This window comes from Nematolebias whitei, chromosome 1 (genome assembly GCF_014905685.2).
Source record: "Nematolebias whitei isolate Nwh7 chromosome 1, NemWhi1, whole genome shotgun sequence".
In the NCBI taxonomy this organism is placed as follows: Eukaryota; Metazoa; Chordata; class Actinopteri; order Cyprinodontiformes; family Rivulidae; genus Nematolebias; species Nematolebias whitei.
The window spans coordinates 85,255,141-85,263,647 of NC_056498.1; the positions used below are offsets into that span (position 1 = coordinate 85,255,141).

At 42.3% G+C, this 8,507-nt stretch overlaps 1 protein-coding gene across 1 annotated transcript in view; it reads left to right on the forward strand.

Annotated features, from left to right (window-relative positions):
• The first annotated feature begins 2,050 nt into the window (after positions 1 to 2,050).
• Positions 2,051 to 8,507, forward strand: part of LOC119413871 (core histone macro-H2A.2) — a 52,094-nt gene continuing 45,637 nt past the window's right edge. Inside the window, exons 1-3 of the mRNA XM_037680940.1 lie at positions 2,051 to 2,276; positions 5,520 to 5,697; positions 5,794 to 5,900. Coding sequence (XP_037536868.1) covers positions 5,526 to 5,697; positions 5,794 to 5,900 — 279 coding nt within the window. The 5' untranslated portion in view covers positions 2,051 to 2,276; positions 5,520 to 5,525. The remainder of the gene's footprint in view (positions 2,277 to 5,519; positions 5,698 to 5,793; positions 5,901 to 8,507) is intronic.

Consider the following 8,507-nt stretch of genomic DNA (forward strand, 5'->3'; position numbering starts at 1 on the left):
TAGATGGGAGCATATGTTGTTCTAGAACCTGAACATAGTTCTCTGCATTAATGGTGCCTTTCCAGACATGCAAGCTGCCCATGCCACAAGCGCTCATGCAACCCCATACCATCAGTGGTGCAGGCTTCTGAACGGAGCGTTGATAACAACTTGGGCTATCCTTGTCCTCTCTGGTCTGGATGACATGGCGTCCCAGTGTTCCATAAACAACTTCAAATCGTGACTCATCTGACCACAGAACAGTCTTCCATTTTGCCACACTCCATTTTAAATGACCCCTGGCCCAGTGCAAATGTCTGAGCTTGTGGAGCTTGCTTAGAAATGGCTTCCTCTTTGCACTGTAGAGTTTCAGCTGGCAACGACGGATGGCACGGTGGATTGTGTTCACTGACAATGCTTTCTGGAAGTATTCCTGAGCCCATTCTGTTATTTCCTTGACCGTGGCATTCCTGTTTGAGGTGCAGTGACGTTTAAGGGCCCGGAGATCACGAGCATCCAGTAGAGTTTTACGGCCTTGACCCTTACGCACAGCGATTGTTCCAGATTCTCTGAATCTTTTGATGATCTTATGCACGGTTGATGATGATAACTTAAAAGTCTTTGCTATTTTACGCTGGGTAACACCATTCTGGTATTGCTGCACTGTCTTTCTGCGCAACAATGGTGGAATTGGTGAGCCTCTTACCATCTTGGCTTCTGAGAGACACTGACACTCTGAGAAGCTCTTTTTATACCCAATCATGTTGTCAATTGACCTAATAAGTGTTAATTGGTCTTCCAGCTGTTCGCTATATACTCAATTTCCTTTTTCCAGCCACTTATTGCTACTTGTCCCAACTTTTTTGGGATTTGTTGACACTGTGAAATTTTGAATCAACATATTTTTCCTTTAAAATGTTACATTTACTCAGATTAAACTTTTGATCTGTCATCTATGTTATATTACGAATAAAATATTGACATTTGCCATCTCCACATCATTGCATTCAGTTTTTATTCACAATTTGTTTAGTTTCCCAACTTTTTTGGAATCCGGTTTGTATATCATCTGGTACTAAATGTAACAAAACAGGGGAAACCCCCCACCCCCACCAGTATGCAATGTATTTTACAGCAAAAGTGTCATCTGGTTTATTAATTTGATTCCAAAGAACTGCAACAGTAATGTTCAAAATAATTTGTAATTTTGCAATTTGAAAAAGATAAACTTAAGATATTAAATAGAATCATATAGAAATCATTACTAAAAAAAAATAAAAAATAAAATTCCACTTAGTGTCCCCTATTGTCCCCGAGGACCTGCACATAGCTATGGACAAAGGCAAGGAATAACTGCAATTTCTAATACATTTTTTTACAGAAACCCTGACGAGACTGTGCTACAATAACCCCCAAACAATCACATAACGATATAGAAACTGTATCGAAGCATAAAAATTCAAATCCAAAACATTTAAATAAATCTGTAATTTTGACACATTTTATAGCTTTAAGTTACAACTTTTTTAATGTAAATTACAAAGTTCAGTTTCCACCTCTCTGTGAACAAAACACTTGCTATGTCTGCCTCCATTACACCTGCCACTCTTACACCACAGTTATGAATATGTTTTTAGCAGCTTAGTTTAATTGTAAACCAAAGTAGGCCAGGATAAGGTGGATTCTTAACCCCCACGTTGCCTATAAATAGTGTAAAAAAAAATGAAATCAGCAGAATAAAACATGAGAAGAATAAAACTTCTGAAACTGGTAGAATTTCGGCGTGTCATCCCAAGATCATCAGTGGCCCCCTTTGAAAAGTTTCTGGAGGCGCCCCTGGATGTGCTGATTGGCAGCTGATCAGGAGTAAACAGTCTGCTGTAATATTCACACCTGCCACTCATTAAGCCTCTAGCAGCAGGTAAACTCCAACACAGCTCATAATTTAGAGTCTGTTGAACACTTTTCTCAACACCCGCCTGTCCTGCAGAGTCACTGCAGGCTCCGGACCTTTATTCTCAGGTCTGTCTCTCGCATGTAACTGGGGGCGTTTTCTCCGGATTTTCTCTGGATGAATTTTTTCCCTTTGCAGCATCAGTAGCTCTCAGCCCACCTCCAGCCAGGCTACGCTGTTCCTCTCGCTGCCACTGTTTTTTTCTCCAAGGTTGGGGACCGACGTTAAATTACCTCCACGAAGGGCAGCGACTCCACGAGCCCGTAAATAATAATAATAATACAAACAGCAGCGTCTTCGCAGGAGCTGCGTCGCGAGAGAGGAGGAGGAAAAACAAAACCAGGTAGAGACGGCTTGTTTGCATTTTCCGTGCCTCGGTTCATATCCGGCTCGACGCTCGGTGATTAAAGACCGAAGGAGAAAAGAAGGGGGCGGGCAGCGACACAAATGGCTCGTTCAGTAATGTCTGTAAAAAACGGAACAACGCGCGAGACTCTGAACGTGCACGAAACGGATTAATATGTCGACATTGTTTGTGCGCTCGCTGTCCCGGCGCCGTTTCATTGAGACGCCTGAGCTAACCGTGCGGAACAGAATGCTAACATCTGCGGAGCTTTCCGCCTCACCGACTGCTGGTTCGGTTCTGTGACGTTCAAAGACACCATCACGTTTTAAATTCACCCCCACCCCGCGCCCAAATGCTGCACGCGCTTATTACAGCCGTGCTGCTTTGAAGTGGCGGCTTCGTGTGTCAGATGCATGTTGGTGATGTGCGCGAGCTCCAGCGGCTGCTGAAGGCCGCAGCCTGTCGGACAGTCTCTGCTTCATGTCCACATGGAACCTGAGGACACTTCAGCTGCAAACAGGACTCCACAGTGGACGGTGCCGCGCGACATGCGAGGCACGTGCCTCCTACATGTGTCATGACAGCGTCATACTCGAATCTTTTAGCATCGCAAAGTTGTTTTCCGGATAAAATAATAAGCAAGTTCAACAAAGTTGGACGAACCAAGACATTGGAAAAGTAATTTTCAATTGTAAAATGTTTTTACTGTGAAACAACAGTAAACACTGAGGACACTGTCCAAACCAAGGCCAGAGGGCCAAAGATGGCCCTTGTTAACATCTTATCTGGGCCCCAAGATGATATTTTAAAAGTGAAATATTTGTATTTCTTCTCATGTAACTTAAAATGGAGCATATTTTATTTAGTACAGACGTCTCATGACCTTTGACACCAAGAAACAATAGTTTGAATATTTTTTGTAACCTTTGCCTCGTGTGAGAGAAGCGGAGTGCTACGTCAGTAGCTTTGAAACTAGCGAGTCGTGTGCGCTGCTTAGCGCTAGTCATCAGTGTGACAGTTGTCTACTGGGGTTGGGGGAGTTTGGTTTGCAGGGCGCTCGGTTCTGTTGACGGGGCGAGGCGCCCTGCTCGTATAAAGGTAGAGGAAACACTGGAGAAGATTAAATGAGACCGATGAAACTCTTGCAGAGGAACCTGCAACAAGAAAAGATGTCGGGTGTCTGACTGGAGCTAAATGTTTTCACTAGGGATGCACGATATTATCGGCATGGTATCGGTATCGGACGATGTTGGCGATAAAGTTTAATATCGGACATTCCATGAAAATAACTCGCTGATATAAAAGGCGCTGTTTTTGTATGACAACCCAGTGACGAGGATGTGTGCAGCGCCAGCACAACGTGATGACGTCACGCGTTCGAGATTTGTGAACATTTTTACAAATTTGCCCTGTTCGAGTGTTGTCATTGTGTTAGAGAATAAATATGAATCGATTTAATCCAAGTGAAGTGTTTCATCATGTTCAGCCCCTTTTTGGCATCTGCATTTGGTAACAAGCCAAACTGACAAAGACCATGCACAATAATGTGTTTTAATTCCACAGCAGAGAAAGCTGTGTAGTCTCTGTACGTAGGTGTAGGAGAAAAATATCTACTGGCATCGGCCAAAATATCAGAGACAGTCCGAGATTCTTTATTGTCATTCGCACCTCATGTGGTACATGTGGTGGAGCGAAATTATGTACACAGGGTCCCAGTTACATCCAACAATAAAATGTGTAAGAAAAACAGTAATAAGATCTAAGACATGAACTAAGAAAAACATAACTAAATATACACTAAGCACTCATAACATAAAAACATTGAACATCAGCAAACATGAACTGTGTGAGCGGATCATAAAACTAAATTGTCCAGATGTTTTAACATATCGGATATTGGCCAAAAATCCAATAATGTGCATCCCTAGTTTTCACTGGCCCTCGGTTTGAAAGATGTTTTTAATTTTGACCCCTTTTGTAACTGAGTTTGATCCATGATAATACACCCCCATACCTTCAGAGAGGCAGGCCTTTAAAGTGTGTGCTGAAGACACACTGGGTGTCATTGTTAGTGTGGAGGGCATGACATCTGTGGCTCCAAAAAGACTTCCGTTCCTCTGACCACAGAACAGTTTCCAGTTCTCCTCAGTCCGTCTTAAAGAGCTTTGGTCCAGAGAAGACGGCTGTAGGCGGTATGGAAAGCTGTTTACAGATATATTTTGTGGACGTGTTCCTGAGCCCATGCAGCGGTGTTCAGAACAGATTCAGACTGTTCTTAATGCAGCGGAGGACCTGAAGATCACTGACCTTCACAGATTTATCCAAAGTCTTCTGATGAGAATCTGAACCGTAGATGATGGAATATTCAAATTATTCCCAGTTCCATATTAAATAACATTATTCTGAAACGGTTCCACTGTTTTCAGACAGTTTTTGCAGACTGGTGAACCTCTGCCATCTTCTGAGAGATTCAGCTTAGATCAAATGCGTTATTCTTTATTTGCCTCTTTGTGATCTGTCCGCCCTGTTGTTTTTAAAGGCACCACCTTTTATATCCTTTTGTTGGCCCTTTTGCAAGTGTTTTGAGATGACTTGCTGCCATACCTTGTTTTTTTTTTCCTAAAAATGGTACAACATTTTTAAATTTAAACATTTGATATGTTTTCTCTGGTCCATTGCAAATAAAAGATGGGTCAAAATAAAAAACATTAAAATGTTTATAGTGCAGAGTTGCCCTCATTGATTGATGATTATGTTTGCAGCACATACAGTAACAAAAAAGCATTTTCAATATCATTTATATGTTTTGCACAATAGTTTTTAGGTTGATTGTTGTTTAAATGTAGCTCATTTTAACGACCTGTTTTAGATCAATTGTGCCAGTTCCTAAATTAAACAAATTAATGCTACAGTTTAAAATGTTAACACTTTAAATAATCTGGCCTTATTAAAAACTATCAATCAAAAACGCTGTTCAATCCTAACCAGGCTTGTTGCACAAGAACAAGATCAGTTCATGTGATCTGTTGTAAAACATGATTGTTAAAACTCTGTTGGCCTATTTGAGATTATTTCACCCAAATATAAATAATCCAGATTATTTAGTATTCAGAGAAAAGAGAAATATGAGAAACGGTGAACATATGTGTGTGTATGTTTTCTACGTTACTCCATGTCTAACAGTCTGGTTCCATCATGCATTGCGTTGTTTCTGATAACTCTGATGTGTTTTGTGAGCAGAGCACGATGTCGGCCAGAGGAGGGAAAAAGAAGGTCACCAAGCTGTCCCGATCATCCAGGGCAGGGGTCATCTTCCCTGTGGGGAGGATGATGAGATACCTGCGCACAGGTACGCACAAGTACCGCATCGGCATGGGAGCACCTGTGTACATGGCAGCTGTCATCGAGTACCTGGCAGGTAAGTGTGCGTAAGGGGACCGTTGTAATGTTCTCTTTGCTGTGGAGTCAGATAATATGATGATGATGATGATGATGATTGTCTGCTTCCCTGAAGCTGAGATTCTGGAGCTGGCAGGAAATGCGGCACGAGACAACAAGAAAGGTCGAATAACTCCCAGACACATCAAACTGGCTGTGGCCAACGATGAGGAGCTCAACCAGGTAACACAAACACCCCCAACAGTCTTTGTTTGAAACACCTCTCTGTGTGCAAACAGATCCTGTTTGTTCAAACAAGATTCACTCACAGGATCATTCATCAAACTGACGGAACGTGAGTCACTGATGGAGCTGATTGATCTGATCGGATTCTCACTCATAGAATTGTCCAACGATCATTAATGTGGGTGGGAAAGGTGGAGCAGGGCAGCACGGTGGCTCAGTTGGTAGAGATGCCGCCTCTCGGCGAGAACGTTGCCGGTTCACATCCCGGCCCTCGAGCCATTCAGGGTGGAGTTTGCATGTTCTCTCCGTGCTGCGTGGGGTTCCTCCAGGTACTCCAGTTTCCTCCCACAGACCAAAAACATGCATGTTAGACTGACTGGTAACTCTAAATTGTCTCTAGGTGTGAGTGAGAGACTGAATGGTTGTTTGTCTCATTTGTCTCTATGTGTCCCTGTGATGGACTGGAGACCTGTCATGGGTGTCCCCCGCCTCTAGTACAGTGATGGTTGGACATGGGTACCAGTGACCCCCATGACCCAAAAAGGAAGAAGCAAGTAAAGATGATGGATGGAAAGGTGAAGCACCCACACCTGCCTCCACCCTCATTTTCCCCACTCTGCGCCCTTGAGCAAGGCCTTTACCCCCACCATCTGCTCCCCTGGGTGCCCTAGACAGCAGCTCTGTGCTCCACACAGAGGGCTGTGGTAGCTCGGTGGTCTGTGGTTGGTCAGGAAGAACATCTGGTGTAAAAACGATCATCATGTCTTCATGTGAGTTGGTTCACTGTGGTGACCCCTGAAGAAGGAGCAGCTGGAAGAAGAGAAATCTTACTTTTATGGTTGTTGCCAACAGAAAATACAAGTTCTCACATTATTGCAATCACACACACACACACAAATGTTCTAAATCCTTATATTATAATCAGGGATATCCATATTATGTTTTTGTCACTGAGACCAACTTATGTCTTGCATTCTTTTTCTTTTTTTTTTTTAGAATACAGACTTATAGATTGCATAACATCTGCTGGTGAAGATTCTGTCATCCAGGACGTGATGAATTCAAGAATTGTTCAATACAAAAACAACTGGACTTTATTTGTAACAGAAGACGTTTCGCTCCTCATCTGAGGAGCTTTCTCAATTCAAAGAGCAGAGAGTGAGAGATACAGGTTATAAGGCTGAGTGAGATAAGACACACACACACACACACATATGTAGATTTGACCAGTCACACCTCAACACCCATACACAAACAGAGTGGTGTAGTGTCTGCAGTCCAGTGCAGCGAGGACTGTCCAGACCTCTACACTGGAGAAACTAAACAGCCTCTTCACAGACTCATGACTCAACACAGGAGATCCAGCTCCACAGGACAAGACTCAGCTGTTCACCTCCACCTCACAGAGAAGGGACACTCTTTTGAGGACAAAAATGTGCACTTTTTGGACCAAGAACACGGATGGTTTGAGAGGGGGGTGAAGGAAGCAATTTATGTAAAAAGAGAAAAGCCGTCTTTTAACAGAGGAGGAGGCCTCAGATTTCAACTTTCAAAAACATATAATGCAACTTTAAGACAGATTCCCAGCCGGTTTTCACACCTGATGGGAACAGAGGGGCCTCGTCTGTGAATTAGAGGAACAAAGACCTTAAGAAACCCCTACTGTTAAGGTGTGGAGTTGTGACTTGTCAATCTACATATGTGTGTGTGTGTGTCTTATCTCACTCAGCCTTATAACCTGAATCTCTCACTCACTGCTCATTGAATTGAGAAAGCTCCTCTGATGAGGAGAGAAACATCTTCTGTTACAAATAAAGTCCAGTTGTTTTTGTATTGAACGCTTTTTGAATTGCATAACATAATAAAAATTGTACCGGTACTAGTAAATTATTTTATATAGCAGATATGTTTGTACCATCAACTTGAAAAAAAATGGATGAATTCTCTGAGTCAAAATGTCCCAGTTAATGGAAGCTGCCATGTTGTATTTTGGAGTCTGTGCAGTTGGTATGTGGGACTGGAAGACATTACTCCTCTGACAATCTTGTTTTTAAGGCATAAAATAACTAATTACAACTAAACTTATTGGAAAAATAAATATTCTAAAACATTCAAACAAAGTTAGACCTGTGTGAATCAACAGAAGTCAACTCTTGGAAAAAAATAAGTGAGGCAATTTTTTTAAAGTCCTGTTGGTTTATGGAGGTAAACTTTTACTACAACCAGCCTACAGGGGGCGCATGTCCTGTTTCAATGTCCAGTTATTAAATCCCACAAGAGTGCGCACTGCCCGACCTGCCCATTGTTTACATTTGTGACGTGGAGAAGCTAAGATGGCGTCCAAATGGACAAAAGTCCATGTTGAGATGGGAAATATAATAATAATCTCAGTACAAAAAAAAAAAAAGAAACCGTCCAGATGATCTGACTGAACATTGTTGGATGGGTAATATAACTTTGAAGGGAACTGGATCTTAATGATCTGTTCCCTTCAAAGAGCCGTTCACTTCTGAATGGCAGTGATATCATTGTGCTTGTTTGTACATAGTGACATACACATCCATCCATCCATCCATCCATCCATCCATCCATCCATCCATCCAT